Source organism: Papio anubis, chromosome 4, assembly GCF_008728515.1.
Source record: "Papio anubis isolate 15944 chromosome 4, Panubis1.0, whole genome shotgun sequence".
NCBI lineage: Eukaryota > Metazoa > Chordata > Mammalia > Primates > Cercopithecidae > Papio > Papio anubis.
Window position 1 is genome coordinate 71,590,472 of NC_044979.1, and position 18,008 is coordinate 71,608,479.

The window sequence follows — 18,008 nt, forward strand, 5'->3', positions numbered from 1 at the left end:
TATTTAGAAATCTTCCATGAGGAAGATTTTTCTCTTCCATTTATTATTATTAATTAGTATTGTCACATGTATTTATTTTATACCACTGGTTATACACTGCTATGGTCTGTTGAGGCCCCTCCCTGGCCTCCTCCAAATTCAGGTTTAAATTTTAACCCCCAAGCTAATGGTATGAGGAGGTGTAGCCTTTGGGAGGTAGCGGCAGTTAGGTCTAGTGTTCTTATAAAGTAAGAGACCCCAGAGGGTTAGCTAGTCTCTTCCACTGTGGTGAGGACACAGCAAGGGAGTGCCATCCATGAGCCAGAAAGCAGGCCCTTCCTTACCAGACAGCGAATCGGCCTCGACCTTGGACTTCCCAGCCTCCAGAACTGTGAGAACTACATTTCTCTTGCTTATAAACAATCCAGTCTATGGTATTTTGTTACAGAAGCCCAAATAGACTAAGACGCCTAAGAATACTATGTTACTTTGTTGCTCAAGTTGTTCCGGCCTTGGCCATTGGCAGTTTTCAGGTTGGCTCCTGTATCTTTTTAAATATATCCTCATCTTTTTGCTTTTTAAACATTTCTGTGAATCAAGATGTTCAGGAAGCATTGGAAGTCTGGTCAGTACTTACAGCTCTTGACAGTTTCACTCATGGATTCTATCAGTTTCTTCAGAGCCGTCTGGTCCATGTCCAGTGTGGCTTTAGCACACTCCAGAATTTCCAGATAGCCTAGCTTCAAGCCTGGGCATCCTGAGCTATCACTGTTTCCACAGTTCACTACTCCAATCCCAACGTGGAATGTGACCATGGCAACATCCCAGCAACCAAACACAGAAGGTTCTCAAGTAACTGGAAAAGTATGCAATAATGGTTGCTACCACTTCGAATATGGTAATTTCATTAAGGTTTCTGTGATCTAAAATTTTATTATTTTCTTTTTGAGACAGGGTCTTGCTCTGCCACGTTGCCTAGGATGCAGTGCAGTGGCGCCATCTCAGCTCAATGCAACTTCCACCTCCTGGGGCTCAAGCAATCCTCCCACCTCAGCCTCGTGAATATGTGGGATTACAGGCATGCACCACCACACCTGGCTTATCTTTTGCATTTTTTGTAGAGATGGGGTTTTGCCATGTTGCCCAGGCTGGTCTTGAATTCCTGGGCTCAAGCGATCCACCCACCTCCACCTCCCTAATTACTGGGATTACAGGCCTGAGGCACCATGACTGGCCTATTTTTTCTAGACAGGGTCTTGCTGTGTCACATTGCCCAAGCTAAAGTGTAGTGGCACAATCATAGCTCACTGCAACCTCGGCTTCCCAGGCTCAATCCATCCTCCACTTCAGCCACCCAAGTATGGGCTGCGGGCACAAGTCACCACACCCAGCTAATGTGATTTAAAAATTTATAGCAATTCCAACATTTTTCTTCAGGGCTAAACACCACTTAAGTGGTATTTGTTATCATTTATACTCCTTCAGCACCAACAGAACAGTTGAAAACATATTTGAACACGTAACAAATAAGTAAAATCACAAATACCTTATTCTTTAAGCTGAAGTAATTTCCCAGGCTATCAGCAGCTCCTTCAAAGGTTACAACCTTCTCCAAACTCTAACCAAGCACCCTTTTATGATATCCAAACAAACGCTTCTATCTGGGAGCTTCTAGAAAAATGTAAAAACTCACTTTTACCCCTCCAACTTTGATTGGGTTGACTGGCAGGATAACATGGTGTGATTATGCCAAAGTTGACTAAAATGTCAACTGTTCTAACTTGATTGTAAAATCCTGGTAGAGAGAACAAACACGTAATCTATGTCTGCTGGCCTTCACTGTGGTAAGGCAAGAAAATGTATTAAAGTGATTTTTACAATTTAGGGCACTAGATTCTTACTTTCAAATAAAATATAAAACCCAAATTTAAAATACGACAAAGGCTGGGCGTGGTGGCCTATGCCTGTAATCGCAGCACTTTGGGAAAACGAGGTGGGAGGACTGCTTGAGCCCAGGAATTTGAGACCAGCCTGTGCAACACAGGGAGATCCTGTCTCTACAAAAAAAAAATTAGCTAGGTGTGGCGGGGCATGCCTGTCACAGATTCCAGTCACTGGGAAGGCTGAAGTGGGAGGCTGGCTTGACCCTGGGAAGTCAAGGATGCAGTGACCTATGATTAAATACAGTTTTGGGGAAAAAAGTTTCTCAAAACTTTTCTTAAGCAAATAGATGAGTATTCATAGACTTTAAGTTAAAAAGTGGCAATTTTAAAAAAAGTATGAACCCTGTCACTTAAGTCTGAAGAATAGCTGTTCTCACTTGGTTTCCATGAGTCCTGTCTATGGGTCTCCAAGAAATGTCAGAAAATTAAGCAATAGGTTTTTAATACATCTTGATGGAAGGAATGTCAATCTGTATTCTAGTTAAAATAAATTCAGACGCCGGGCGCGGTGGCTCAAGCCTGTAATCCCAGCACTTTGGGAGGCCGAGACGGGCGGATCACAAGGTCAGGAGATCGAGACCATCCTGGCTAACACGGTGAAACCCCGTCTCTACTAAAAAATACAAAAAACTAGCCGGGCGAGGTGGCGGGCGCCTGTGGTCCCAGCTACTCGGGAGGCTGAGGCAGGAGAATGGCGTAAACCCGGGAGGCGGAGCTTGCAGTGAGCTGAGATCCGGCCACTGCACTCCAGCCTGGGCGACAGAGCCAGACTCAGTCTCAAAAAATAAATAAATAAATAAATAAATAAATAAATAAATAAATAAATAAAATAAAATAAAATAAAATAAAATAAATTCAGGACACTCTAATGGTATTTAAAACATCTAACTATACTAACGACAGCTAAAGGAATCCAAACAATTACAAAGAGGTAGTACGAGTATAAAGCCAATTTTTCTATCTGGAACATCCACTGATTTACAGCACCTATTCCAGTACCGTTATCCTAGTAACATGCCTTCTATTTGTAAAAAATTGGTGTAAAGTTTGTCAAGAAAAAAGGTAGTTTGGAAGGGAGGAAGAGATGTAATTTGCACAGGGGTAATAACTTTGGAATAAACCTAACTGATAATATTACTCTGTCAGCTAGGCGCAGTGGCTCATGCCTGTAATCCTAGTACTTTGGGAGGCGGAGGTGGGTGGGTCACTTGAGCCCAGGAGTTTGGGACCAGCCTGGGCAACATGGTGAAACCCCGTCTCTACAAAAAATAAAAAAAATTAGCCAGGCATGGTGGTGTGCGCCTGAAGTCCCAGCTACTCGAGATTGAGGTGGGAGGATCACTTAAGCCTGGGAGTCAAGGCTACAGTGAGCTGAAATCACACCACTGCACTCCAGTCCAGGAAACAGAGACCCTGTCACACACACACACACACACACAAAATAAATAAATAAAAATAAAATTACTATGTCAAATTTTCTTTTCTTTCCATACTTTGTTAGGAGGCTGTTAAGGCTACCAACACAGGACTAGAAAAAAGTGTTGTCCAGACAGTTAACACATTCTGGAAAGAATACAGTTCTTCACCAAATCACCTTCTCCCCCAGTCTAATAAAATGAACAGTTGCTTCTAGCAGAATATAATCTTTATATAACGGACTAGTCTGTAAATCTGCAGTTCTGTGTCATAACAAAAGTGATGACCATGTAATTTGATCAACTTATCTTCTGGCATTTTCACGAACAACAATTCTAGGAAACTTTCTTTTGGATGCACAACGTCCCTTAAATTTTCTGTGTATTCAAAAGCATACAGATACCTTTTATTAGGAAATAGTATGCACCTTTGAGTATGAAATTTAAAGAAACCAAGATGTGTGTTTTTTTAATAGCTAAAAATTTAGGGATGTCTTATTTATTTCAGGCTTAACATCTAGGAGTGTTTCTTATCTGTGTAAGTTTACTTGCAGTCCAAAGGGAGCTGATAAGAACACAGCTATTTTTAAGTAAAATAGCTATTTATTCAGCCTGTTGTCATGCCAACATGTTCTGTGCATATACCACTATAATTAGCACATCCTTTGTAACAGGCAAAATTGTACATCAAGTTGTATTTCATGTTACCTGATTATATAAAAATGTAAAATGAAAATGAATTATCAGTTCCTTTTAACATTCCTAGTAAACAAGTCAGCAGTAGATATGAGGCACAAAATCTTAGTAAAATATGACACAGGGAGAGCAATAATGTAACTTATTTAAACTTAACTTGTCATAATTTGCTATTAATATACAAAGACAACAAACTTTTAAAACATTACATTTACTAAGATTCTGGCAATAAGACACAGCATACCAGGCTTGCCACTCAACTTGTTATTGTAAGTCTCAGCTTCAATATGAAGCCTTTTTTTTTTTTTAAAATCAAAATCCTACTTTTTACATGCTAAATATCTTGGCAAGTAGGCCATTAAACATAGTAATGAACTTAAGACAGCAAGAGTGAGGAGTTAACAAAAGCTAAACATTGCAGCCTAAACAAAATTCATACAAAAAATAAACTATCACTGGTTACATAAAATTTTCCTGACTGGTTAAAACTTAGTATAAAACATGCATTTTAGAATCTTTAGCTATCAAGTTCAAAAAGTACCAGTGTCTATTTAAAATAATTCCTCTCCCAAGCCAAAGTGTAATCAAAATTAATTCAAATGACATAACACATTCTAATGCTAAAAAATTTTCATTATTACTGAAGTGGAGGTAAATCTCAGAGCTTTTGGGGCTTTCTCATGCTGCAAATGGCTGTTTCTCTGGTTCACTGAAAGCAGCATATGACAGCATCCAAGGATGACACTAAGCTCAGTAAAGGGCAAGACTGCTGGTAGCCAGCTCTGACCTCCCTGTGAAGCATGGCTACTGTGTCCAGAATATAGGATGTGTGAGGATCAAAGGCACACTATTCTGCTAGCTAAAGAGATAGCAAACCACCCCCCCAACCCTAAAAGCTCCTTCCCCAGGTAAATACAAGTATACAAGGGGAAAAAATTAAAATACACTTATCTACAGAGTAAGGGTTTTAAAATAGTAATGTAATCCCTCCTTCAAAAATTTTAACTAGAGTCATCTGGTCATTTCTGATTACATCTTAAAGATACATCCAGATTCAATTTCTGTTGGTTTATCCTTAGACACTTCTAGTCAAAAGTACTAATTTTATTCCCAAATATCTTAACCACTAGTATGACTGCAGTGTCTTATCTCCCAGAGTTATCAAGCACTGGAAGAAAAAAAAAAAAGATGTTCAAGCAGCAGGCAACATTTATGGCCCTTTCACACAGTGGCATCTGAGTGGCTACTGAATAGTCCAGGAATAATTCTAAAAACAAGAAAATTCATGCATTTTAGTAAATATGTTGTAGTTTTCACAGTTGAAATTTCCTCAGACATTGCACTTTCTTTAGAAGGGAATCCTGATTTTTCTTAATGTTATGGTGAGTCAGGACTTGAACTAGCAGCCTTCTTTTTCTTCTTCTTACTGTGTTTCTTATGCTTCTTTTTCTTTTTCATTTTTTCCTGTAAAGATAATTCCATGTTATACATTACTATATAAAAATATGCAAATTAAAAGCATCTTTACCATGCTTCTCCTAAGCTACTATATAATTCCAAACAATCCACACAACCAAGTAAACTACTCAAAACATTTCTTGAAAAGTGTCAACAACCAGCATCATATGAGGACTAAAAGAGTTCTTGTTGATTTTCAAAAAGATAGGGAGAAACTCTTAAGTCATTAGCACATTAACGTAACTTCTAACAAAATTTCCTATAGGAAATAAATTCAATTGAATCACACTACCAATCATTATATTTCATGCTATATAACTTCTAAAGGTAAAGTAATTGCAGTTACTGAAAAGCAGTAACCACAGAAAAACATAATTGTTTTTGTAAGACAGTTTTCAGACAGAACAGAAATATTAAATTTGCTAGTTTTAAGTAAATAGGAACACAGGTATTGTGTACTGCTCAGACTGGCAGCACTAATTGAAGTTGTTGTAATTATTAAATTAAATTATTAAATTAAGATCAACTAATTAGTACAAAGTATCAATATACAGTTAAAAAGTTTATTTTGTTAAGCAAAACAGATGTCTGATTTTTAGAAGAAAATGCCACTAAAGCCTGGTAAAAGTAGTTTAACTGAGTGAACTGAAGGGAGCTGGAGTTTTGTTGAAGTCTGACTCTTCTATTTGTGTTACAGAAGGCAGAACTTTTAGAAACATAAGATACTTTGGAAAGGTGGTACCAACTGCTGCTAGTGTATTGATATTCAAGAGAAGAAAATGAAAAGCAAGAAAGGAGAAGAGACCTATAAGGATGGTAACAGCAGAGCTTCCTATCCATTTCCTATCTATCAGCACTACCTACTCTCCCCTCTCTCAAAGGCCTCTACCACTCTGTGGCACTAAGCTAATTTTCATCATTCTTTTTTCACTACATGTTTGAAGTACATAGGGAACTTTCCAATATCTTGTAATTTGGGCTTTTAAAACTAAGTTTTGGGTACAGATTGCTTTTTTTTCCCCCACAAAAGGACAGCTGAGCACTCTCTTCTAAAAATCATTTTCTTCTTAGCTTCCATGACACCTCTCTGCTGGTTTTCTTCTATCACTAAGACCTCTTCATTTCCTTTGCCTGCTCTTCTTCCTCTACTCGGCTTTTCTGGGGCTTCCTTCCGTTGTTTTCCACATACTCTTCCAGTCACATGCTTTATTTTCCACTTAAACACCAATGAAGCCCCAATCTTTATATGCAGTCCTACACTTTGACCTCAGGACTGTAAGTGCCTCATTAACAGCTCTACCTGGGATGTCTGGTAGGCATATCTGAAATTACCACAACAAAATGCTTCATTTTTCTCTCCAAATCCTCAGCCATCTTAGTAACTGGCACTACTTATCTGTCATTTTGCTTAAGTCAAAGAATCTAAGCTATCTTTGATTCTGCTCTTTGCTTTAACTCCAATGTCCACATTCAAAGCACCAAGGAAGTCTTACCATCTAAGTCCAAAATATATCTCAAATCCATCCTTGCCAGTCCAACTCCATTACTATCACTGCTGTACAAACGTCATTCCTCACTTGTGCCCACTTATCTCCTGTACCAAAGCATTTACAAAATGTAAAATATTTAAGTCACCTTTGTTTAAAATCCTCAGAACAGCTTCTTGTAACATTCTGATGAAAACACACTCTGCTGTGTAATGTAAGTAAGCCTCTGCTTACTTGCTACCCTCACTGTATGGCATTGTATGGCATTAAGCCACTTACCTTCTCTTAGTCCCTCAAATATAACAAGCTTATTCTCACTATAGGTCCTTAAGAGCTCTTCCCTCTGCCTAGGATATTCTTTCCTTTGATCTTCATGTGGTTGGCTCTTTCTTATAAATCAGATTTCAGCTTAATTTCACTTCCTCAGCGAGGATTTCATGAGCCCCTCCCCACAGTATCTCTCTCACGTATCATACTCTTCTATCTTGTACTCCATTATACTCTTAAGACTAAGTGCCTGCATAGAAATGCTTCATACATACACAACTAGCTGAAAGCATAGAAACGTGAAAGCATGCAAATACTAATGTGGTTATGTCTTAATTAATCTGAACCACAGACCAAAGCTATCTTCACCCAAACTACTTTCACATTCAGAAAAAACAAACCAAAAAAACCTTATTTGTCATCGTAGGCTTGGAGCATATAAAATGTTATTTCTGAATCATTACTAGGTGAGCCTTCCTATCAGAGAAGGTACCTCATTTGAAGAGTCAGGGAAATTCTGGGAAGGGGTTACTCAAACCTACCAATGATGATGTTTTCGTTTTTCTTTCGCCTTTCCCTAAGAAAATGCCTTCAAAGGTCATCGCTCACATTTATACTGAGGCCCCCTAAATTACTTTGCTGATATTGTTTGCATTACTCTTTGAAAATAATCTGTTAACCATTTTCTCTTGGTTGATCTCCTTCTTATTTGGATACTACTTCTATTTTCCTTAATTTGCCTCTTCTTTCTCTTTTCTTCTCAATTTGCATTAATAGCAGAGTTTGGCTTTAAAAACTATCAAAATAATCTTTATTAATGAGTAATTTATGTTGTCATATTCTTATTTTTTCATTGCAGCTAGTGCTTGGAGAGGCTTTTTCTGTTATTACCAGATTTGGCTGATTTGAAAGTAACTATTATCAAAGATAACGGAAATCACCATACCTTTGGTCTCTCATATTTCATATTGTAGCTTAAGAAAGTCAAACAGAAATTTGAGCTTATATTTCTTCTTTTTTATTTTTTTTGAGACGGAGTCTTGCTCTGTTGCCAAGGCTGGAGTGCAGTGGAGCGATCTCAGCTCACTGCAACCTCTGCCGCCCAGGTTCAAGCGATTCTCCTGCGTCAGCCTCCTGAGTAGCTGGATTACAGGTATCCACCACCACGCCCAGCGAATTTTTGTATTTTTTTTTTTTAAGTAGAGACGAGGTTTCACCATATTGGCCAGGCTGATTTTGAACTCCTGACCTCGTGATCCACCGGTCTCGGCCTCCCAAAGTGCTGGGATTACAGGTGTGAGCCACCGTGCCCCACTCTGTCGCCCAGGCTGGAGTGCAGTGGCATGATCTAGGCTCACTGCAAGCTCCGCCTCCCGGGTTCATCCATTCTCCTGCCTCAGTCTCCCGAGTAGCTGGGACTACAGGCACCCGTGACCACGCCGGGCTAATTTTTTTGTGTTTTTAGTAGAGACAGGGTTTCACCGTGTTAGCCAGGATGGTCTCGATCTCCTGACCTCGTGACCCACCGCGCCCGGCCCTGAGTTTATATTTCTAACAGTAAAATACTGAAATGGAAACAGGACATGCTTGCTACCAGGGCATTTTTTATTTTTCATGAACCATTTTGACTTTCTCCTACCCATTAAGTGAAGCTGCTGAACACACCACACCTTTCCCAACAAATACTTATTTGGTCCCAGTAAATCCAATCAAGCTTTACCATGACTCATTTTATATTAAACCAAAACACCTATGCTATTGTCTGTAAAAATGTTAAGAGATACTTGCTGTTGCTTTTTCTCGTTCTTCACTGCTTTTCTTCTTTTTTGCTCGCACCTAGAAAGTTTTAATTTTTGTGGAGAACAGAAGACAAACATGTAATTTGCACTCAAAGCATTTTTCTTTCATTCTCTATCTTGCATCTTCAAAATTTAAATGTAAAAAACGTTTTGACAATCACAGGACATTTAAAATAACTCCTGTTACATCTCAACGAGGTTTCAATAAAAAACATATAATCTCAGCACTTTGGGAGGCCAAAGCAGGAGGCTTGCTTGAACCCAGGAGTTCAAGGCTAGCCTGAGCAACATAGTGAGAGTACCCCATCTCTACCAAGGGAAAAAAAAAAATAGCTGGGCACAGTGGCATGTGCCTGTAGTCCCAGCTACTTGGAAGGGTGAGGTGGGAGGATCACTTGAGCCCAGGAGGTTGAGGCTGCAGTGAGCCCTGTTTGCGCCACTGCACTCCAGCCTGGGTGATAGAGTGAGACCTTGTCTCAAAACAGGCAAAAAAAAAATCAGCTCTGAAATGAGACAGATTAATGTCTGAATCCTATCTTACTCTCAACATCTGTAAAATGGAGATAATATCCACCCTCAAGGGGAAGTGCCTAAAATACAGCAGGTATATCTCTCACTCTATGGTGCTCAACAAATGGTAGCTCTATATTCAGTGTAGTTAGTATAAGCCAACAGCTTAAAATTCTAAGAATTATCATCCCATTTATATTTTATTTCAGTCTTTTTGAGTGTGGTACACTGGATTTAAACTAAACTGAGGCAGGGAGCAGTGGTTTGTGCCTGTGATCCCAGCGCTTTGATAGGCCAAGGTGGGAGAATTGCTTGAGGCCAGGAGTTCAAGACCAGCCTCGGTAACCTAGTTAAGACTCCACCTCTACAAAAAAATTTTTGCTAAAAATTAGTGGGGTATGGTGGCATGTGACTGTAGTCCTAGCTACTTGGGAGGGTGAGGTGGAAAATCACTTGAGCCCAGGAGTTCCAGGCTGCAGTGATCTATGACTGTACTGTGGCACTCCAGCCTGGGCGACAGAGCAAGAAGCTACCTCTAAAAAAATAAAAATAAATAAACTGAAAGTTGTCAAAGCTTTCATAAGCTTTCATATTACATGTTAAGCCCAAATGTAAGATATTTCATATTAAACTTGCTACCATGTAGCAGACAAACATAATACAATACTAATACATTACATATAAAACAATATTTATAAATTTGCCTAATGTTGAATTGTATGGTTTCGCTGCTGAGTGACTACAATATTAAATACATCACAAATACATTAAAATGCAATCAACAATAAAAGAAAGCATAAGGACTAAAAAAAATACAACACATAAGCATTAGAGATCACAAGCTCACAACAGAGATCACTAACTCACTAGCTCTTTTTACCGAGCACCTAGGAAACAATATTTTTATTGTTATTCTTGTTATTACAATGACTAAGGGTGACAGATGTACTGCATCTATATTTAGCCAGGCAGAGATGAGGGATGCTGTCACGCCATGTCCTGAACAGCCCTGTACATCCTCCACAGCTTTTGAATAGCCTGCTAAACATTCACGTGATGAACCTGTTTACAACACAGAAACTAATTTTTTTTTTTGGACAAAGTCTCGCTCTGTTGCCCAGGATGGAGTGCAGTGGTGCGATCTTGGCTCACTGCAGCCTCTGCCTTCCTGGTTCAAGCGATTCTCCTGCCTCAGTCTCCTGAGTAGCTGGGATTATGGGCCTGTGCCACCGTGTCTGGCTAATTTTTGTATTTTTAGTAGAGACAGGGTTTTGCCATGTTGGCCAGGCTGCTCTTTAACTCCTGACCTCAGGTGATCCAACTGCCTTTACCTCCCGAAGTGCTGGGATACAGGCGTGAGCCACCACACCCGGCCCAGAAACTAAATTAAAAAAAAAAAAATAATAATTTTTTTTAAAGAGACAGGGTCTCGTTATGTTGCCCAAGCTGGTCGTGAACTCCTGGTCTGAACTGATTCGCCTGCCACAGCCTCCCAAATTGCTGAGATTACAGGTGCCACAAGAGGCTGAGCCACTGCACCCAGCCTCTTGTGCAGGATTTTAAGATACATTTTAAGATAATGCCACCATATGGTTTTTGAAGGGCATATGTAATACACCTGCCAGAGCCTGCATTTTGTTTTTTTCTTAAGATTCTATGTCTTCTGGTGTTATTGCATTGATCGATTGATTAAGATGGAGTTTCACTCTTGTTGCCTAGGCTGGAGTGTGATAGTGTGATCTTGGCTCACTGTAACCTCCGCCTCCCAGGTTCAAGTGATTCTCCCACCTCAGCCTCCCGAGTAGCTGGGATTACAGGCACCACGCCTGGTTAACTTTTTTTTTTTCTTTTAGCAGAGATGGTGTTTCACCATGCTGGCCAAGCTGGTCTGGAACTCCTGATCTCAGGTGATCCACCCGCCTCAGCCTCCCAAAGTGCTGGGATTATAAGCACGAGCCACTGCGCCTGGCCTGGTGTTATGGCATTCTAGCATTTACACTGAAATACAATTTCATAAAATAACACATTATTATCATTATTATTTTTTTAGAGATGGGGTCTTGCTATGTTGCCTGGGCTAGAGTGCAGTGGCTATTCACAGGTGGGATCAGAGTGTACTGCAGCCTCAAACTCCAGGGCTCAAGCAACCTTCTTGCCTCAGTGTTAGCTTTCATTTCAGGAGCAATTACAAGACACTGCTATAAAATGGGGGCAACAGATCTTAGAGGACCAAGTGCCACTGTTGCAGACCAAGAACAATGAAATCAGAAAGGAGAGAGGCACAAACAAACAAGAATGCAAGACTCAGGGAATGGGGAGATGAGGAATACAGTAGACAGACAGAGCGGGGCAGGACTGATACAGGAGGAGGCTAATACGGAAACAACTAAGGAATCACGAAAACCAGCTCTTGTTGCAATCTGCTACCACCCCTTGTAAGCAAGGGTAAGATCCTCAACTCTTTTAGATTATACCATTGGCGGATTAAACATGTTGATCGCCAAAGAAAGCTACAGTTTTAAAGATAAGTGATTCTAGGGCAAACTTGGCTTAGATTTTAGTGTAACACCAAGAATTATGCAACCTTTAGCCACCATTTACTCTGTCTCAGGTATGATGCAATGCCTTTCGTAATTTATCATCTCATTTAGTTCTCACAACTAAGTAATATGATATGTTTCCTGCCAACATTTCTTCTCCACTTAATCACCTTTCTATGCCCCGAAAAGTAGCTCAAAACACAACTAAATAGTATCAACTAAACTGAGATAGTATATGTAATATTCTATTTTAACAATGTAAGAGAATGTTGGGTTTCAACATGTTGTATGTTACACAGTTTCTTTCATGTAATAAGAATGGTAGCACAATAAAAAGAAAATATTAGAAGACTAAAAATATCTGAGATCGGAAAGGTATGTGGAAATATGGTTAATTACAAAAAATAATAGATAATTATCTTCTGGAAAAAAGCAAAACTCATTCTGAAATGAAATAACTTTCTTTTTTTCATACTAGAAAGGTGAATAAATTAAATATGAAGTATTTCTTTTTTTTTTTTTTTTTGAGACAGAGTCTCGCTTAGTCGCCCAGGCTGGAGTGCAGTGGCGCGATCTCGGCTCACTGCAAGCTCTGCCTCCCGGGTTCACACCGTTCTCCTGCCTCAGCCTCCCGAGTAGCTGGGACTACAGGCGCCCGCCGCCTCGCCCGGCTAATTTTTTGCATTTTTAGTAGAGACGGGGTTTCACCGTGTTAGCCAGGATGGTCTCGATCTCCTGACCTCGTGATCCGCCCGCCTCGGCCTCCCAAAGTGCTGGGATTACAGGCGTGAGCCACCGCGCCCGGCCGAAGTATTTCTTTTTACTAAGTCATATTAAATCAATTACTAAACATTTTGAAATAGAGAAAATGGATTTGATCATATACTTACCTCCTCAATATACTCTGATTCTGACAAGGACTCAGATGATAAAGGTTTATCTTCAGAATACATCTTTCTCTTTTTACTGAGTCCTTTAATATCCTATGAAAAATAAATACATTTATCTTGACTCAAAAAGATACACTTTGTCACATACATTTTATGTTTCTAAGTTCTATTTAATTCTTCTAATTATTACAATTACCCATCTTTATTTTAGAATGTCTAAAAATTGTAACATTTATGAGGATTTGTCTTTAATTCCACTAAAGCAATATTAAATAAATTGAAAAGAAGTAACTACATATCCATTTAGATGTAATATCCACCTTATTTTCTTAAATTATACAGAATAGACTTTTAAACAGTCATATGAAACCATGCAGATGATGTAAGATTTGGTTCCTTTGCATTTTAATTCTTTTGTTTCTATGCAGGATTGGATTAGATAGGCCTAGTACTGCAGAAAAGAAAATAAATGGGTAATTATTTGCAATGATCTAAAAGAATCTCTACATAGTAATTCCTTTAGTGCATTTAAAGTGTTAAATGTAAATATGTGTTTAAAAAAATTTTTTTTTTTTTTTTTTTGAGACAGAGTCTTGCTCTGTCACTCAGGCTGGAGTGCAGTGGTGTGATCTCGGCTCACTGCAAGCTCCGCCTCCCAGGTTCACGCCATTCTCCTGCCTCAGCCTCCCAAGTAGCTGGGACCACAGGGGCCTGCCACCACGCCCGGCTAATGTTTTTTGTATTTTTAGTAGAGACGGGGTTTCACCGTGTTAGCCAGGATGGTCTCGATCTCCTGATCTTGTGATCCACCTACCTTGGCCTCCCAAAGTGCTGGGATTACAGACATGAGCTACTGCACCCGGCCAAAAAAATCTTAAACTCTTAGTATTTTTAATGTTGAAAAAGTGAGTAACTCTGGAGAAGGAGAGGGCACTGAGATTGGGAGTAGTACTTAGGGGCTTAAATATATATTTGAAGAAATAAAAAATTATGACAACACCCAAAGCAAGTATAACAAAATGTTAAGATTTATTAGTTGCATAGTGGATATGCTGGTTATCATTTTATTATTTTTCATAGCACTGTTCTGTATATCTGAAGTAGTTCATAACAAAAACAAAACTACACAATGGAAAAAGTGTTCACCACCTAATCTTACATAAAAAAATTCAGGATATAAAACTTTTTATACAGCATGAGTCTAATTCTGAAGACAAAAATGCAGAAATAAACTAACAGTGATGATCTCTCTATGGCCTAGATTATAGGAGACTTCCTTTCGTTTCTGCAAACAGCATTGTTATTTTGGCTGAAATGTTAAATGTTAATTGTAAGAAAATGGACTCAAATCCCACTACCAGAGATTAAACACTATTAAGATTTTTGGAAACATCTTTCTACGTGTATGTTTACAATATTACATGAATACTTGCTGTCTGGAACATGCTCTTCTCACCCAATAATATCTTTCCATGCCAACTACAACATCATTTATGGCTGCATTTAACATTCACGAAAATGCCAAATTTACTTAACCCATCTCCTTCTGGAGGGCAGGAATATGGACTCTTTGCTATTAAAAACAAAGTTGAAATAGAATGAAGTGTACATGAGTGCAAACTCTTTAATAATGACGACTAAATCAAAGACCAACATAGCCTTCACACAAACGATAATCTTTTTCTCCCACCGTGTCCAAAATTTGTCTGTCACCCATTTATGAATCACACTTTACCAAGAAGCCTCCCTCTCAGGCTCTTTATCAATCGTATCAGAGAATACAGTTTGTGTTTTCTTTGTCTGTGTATGTGTGGTATTCTTTTTTCCTTATTAAAGAGCATTAATTTTTTGTTACATATTCTTAGAAGTTTTTCTTAGTCTGTTCATGGTATTTAAACTTTGTTCACAGTTTAATTTTTGCAATCAGTTTTTGCCATTCAGAATTTGAAATATATGGTCAAAACCTTCTGAGTTTTGAGGCATAAGCCTTCCTCACTCCAGTATTGTAATATTCACCCTTTCTCTAGTTGCGTTTTCATACATTTAAATCTCTGGGCTGTCTGGGATTTGGCTTTATGTAGTGGCCAGCTTTATATTTTCCAAATGATTAGTCATTTTGTTCCAAGAAATGCCATCTTTATCATATTACCACATTCCACAAATTCTCGAATTTTGACCTGGACTCTATACTGTCCCACTGTTTTGTCTATTCCTGTACTAGTATTGTACTATGTTAATTAAAACATTCTTATAATGTGTTAATATCCAGTATGGCAAGTTATACCCAGGAACATGTTATGACTTTCCATTTATTCAATCTTCATATATGTCTCTGAATAGACTTGTATAGTTTTCTTCAAATAAGTACTGCTTACTTCTTTAAAATTTTCCTATAGCTTTTTGGTTACTACTATAAATGGGATATTTTCTTCCACTGTATTTTCTAATTGAGTATTTTATTATCAGCACTTTCAGAACAATTTTAAATAATAAAGGGGCTAAAAACAATGATTATGTGACTTAAAATTAAAGACTTCATATGATTATAATAGACACAAAAACCACGTAAAGAGATGCCATGAACCAGAAAATGTTGTTTCTTTCCAACAGAAAAATGGGCAAAGACTATGAAAAGCAATGCAAAGAAAATGAAATATGAATGGCTAATAAACAAGTTAAGAAGCTCCACCATTTGTATACATTAAATTTGCAATAATGACATCTCCCTGGGTTGACAAGTATGTGAAACAAGGGTATTTTTACACACTAGCAAGAATGCAAAGTAACAAGCACTTGGGCAAGCAAAATGTTCACAAGTTAAATGTATATCCTAGAACTTAGAAATTACAGTCCAAAGTATCCTTTAGAAAATTAACAGTAACTGGCTGGGCGCAGTGGCTCACACCTGTAATCCCAGCACTTTGGGAGGCTGAGGTGGGCGGATCACGAGATCAAGAGTTCGAGATCAGCCTGACTAACATGGTAAAACCCCATCTCTACTGAAAATACAAAAAAGTAGCCGGGTGTGGTGGCACATGCCTGTAATCCCAGCTATTCAGGAGGCTGAGGCAGGAGAATCGCTTGAACCCGGGAAGCAGCAGTGTTTGCATTACTGAAAAATTAAAACAATCTAGATGTCCATAAAAAGGAGAATGAAGAAATACTTTGTGGTGGATTAATCAGTAGAATACCATAAGCAAAAAAAAAAACAAAAAACACAAAACTTGAAAGTATCAATAAGGATAGATGTCAACAGTAACGCTGAATGAAAAGAAACATGTTTCAGAAGGAAACACAATGATACCATTTTGATAATACACAATATTCTTCCCATTCCGTAGGTATAACTAAAAAAACAAACAAACAAAAAAACACACACACACAATATTCTGTTATTTATGAACACATACTAATGTAATAAAAGTATATAAATGTGGATGGGAAAGACATGCACTAGTTTCAGGATCAGCTACCTCAAAGGAAGAAATGATAGTTTGGGGACTTTTTTTTTTTTTTTTAAAAAGAGATAGGAGTCTTACTCTGTCATCCAAGCAGGAGTGTAGTGGCATGATCACAACTTATTGTAACCTCCAATTTCTCAGCTTAAGTGATCCTCCCACTTCAGTCTCAGGAGAAACTAAGTGATCCTCCTGCCTCAGCCTCCCAAAGTGTTTGGATTACAAGCATGAGTCATTGTGCCCAGTCTTTTTTCTTCTTCTTCTTTTTTTTTTTTTTTACATAAAACAAGACCTGAAGCCAATATAAATCATTTACTAATTCCAGCTGGTAAATATATTAATATTTGTTGATCATATGTGTGTATATCACTCTGTATCTAATATTTTCAGTACTTAAAAATTGCAGTTCAGTTTTAATATTTCATGTTTCTACGTTACCAGATTTAATTTCACACACACTTGTTTTTTTTTTTTAAACAGGGTAACCACTTATTTTATAATTGTTCTGAAAATCAGGAATTAATGCTGAATTACATCACGTCCTTCTGGCAACTCCTGAAATAATCACATGGTTTCTTTCCTTGATCAGTTAATATGGCAAATCATATTAATAAATTATCCTTGAATTCTTGGAATTGGTCATTATAGTTTCTTTTCTAAGTGTGTTTTTAAATTAAATTTTATTTTTTTAAAATTTAGATGCAGGGTCTCACTCTCTCTCCCAGGATAAAGTGTAGTGGTATGACCTTGTGGGCTCAGTCTCCCAAGTAGCTAGGACTACATCACGCCTGGTTAATTTTTAAAATTAATTTAAAAACATTTAAAATTAATTTTTATTTGCAAATTGTTATGTAAACCACTCCTAGGCATATACCCAAGAGAAATGAAAACATGCATCCATACAAAAACTTGTGTTTATAAATGTCCATAGCATCATTATAATAGCCAAAAGGTAGAAACAAAACCAAATGTCCATCAACAAATGAATGGACAGAGAAATCAGCTCCCCCCGTGCCGCCACACACACACAAATGGAATATTATTTAGCCATACAAAAAACCAAAGTACTGATACATGATACAACTTGGATGAAATTTGAAAGTACTATGCTAGCTGAAAGACACAAACGGTTGCATATTGTATGACTGCTTTTATATGATAAATCCAGAATAGGCAAATCCATAGTCAGAATGCCCATTAGAGGTTACCAGAGAATGAGGGAGTGGTGGTGATTATTTAATGGATATGGAGTGTTTTTATGGAGTGATGAAAGTTTTGAAATGTGAGATGGTGGTTGCACAACACTGTAAATACGTTAACTAATAATGAATTTTAGCTTTAAAATGTCAACGTTATATTATGTGAACTGCACATAATATACCATTGTATATGGTATATACCATTGTGTACCATGGTATATTAAATAAAACTGAAACTGAATTTCAGTTTCATTTTCTATCATTAAAAAAACATAAATTCTGAGTAAAAAAATAGTGACACAGGTCTATAGTTTTATTATTGCCCTCTTTAGGTTTTTCTTTATTTTTAATAACCAGAATAACAATT

The 18,008-nt window shown here is 38.0% G+C and overlaps 1 protein-coding gene and 1 long non-coding RNA gene across 3 annotated transcripts in view; one reads left to right on the forward strand and one right to left on the reverse strand.

Moving 5' to 3' along the window:
- The first annotated feature begins 804 nt into the window (after nt 1-804).
- On the forward strand, nt 805-17,010 carry LOC108585088. Its single transcript, XR_001901020.1, has 3 exons — nt 805-877; nt 6,189-6,307; nt 16,923-17,010. It is a non-coding gene; the product is annotated as an uncharacterized LOC108585088 (long non-coding RNA).
- The window catches only part of FAM133B (family with sequence similarity 133 member B), a 29,663-nt gene continuing 15,575 nt past the window's right edge, over nt 3,921-18,008 (reverse strand). The window contains exons 9-11 of one of the 2 annotated variants that reach the window (XM_003896331.5): nt 12,985-13,077; nt 9,034-9,081; nt 3,921-5,497 (exon numbers count right to left, since the gene is read on the reverse strand). In XM_003896331.5, the coding sequence (XP_003896380.1) occupies nt 5,411-5,497; nt 9,034-9,081; nt 12,985-13,077 (228 nt within the window). In that variant the 3' untranslated portion in view covers nt 3,921-5,410. Of the gene's footprint in view, nt 5,498-9,033; nt 9,082-12,984; nt 13,078-18,008 lie in introns of those variants that run through there. The other variant, XR_001901019.3, reaches the window with a different exon arrangement.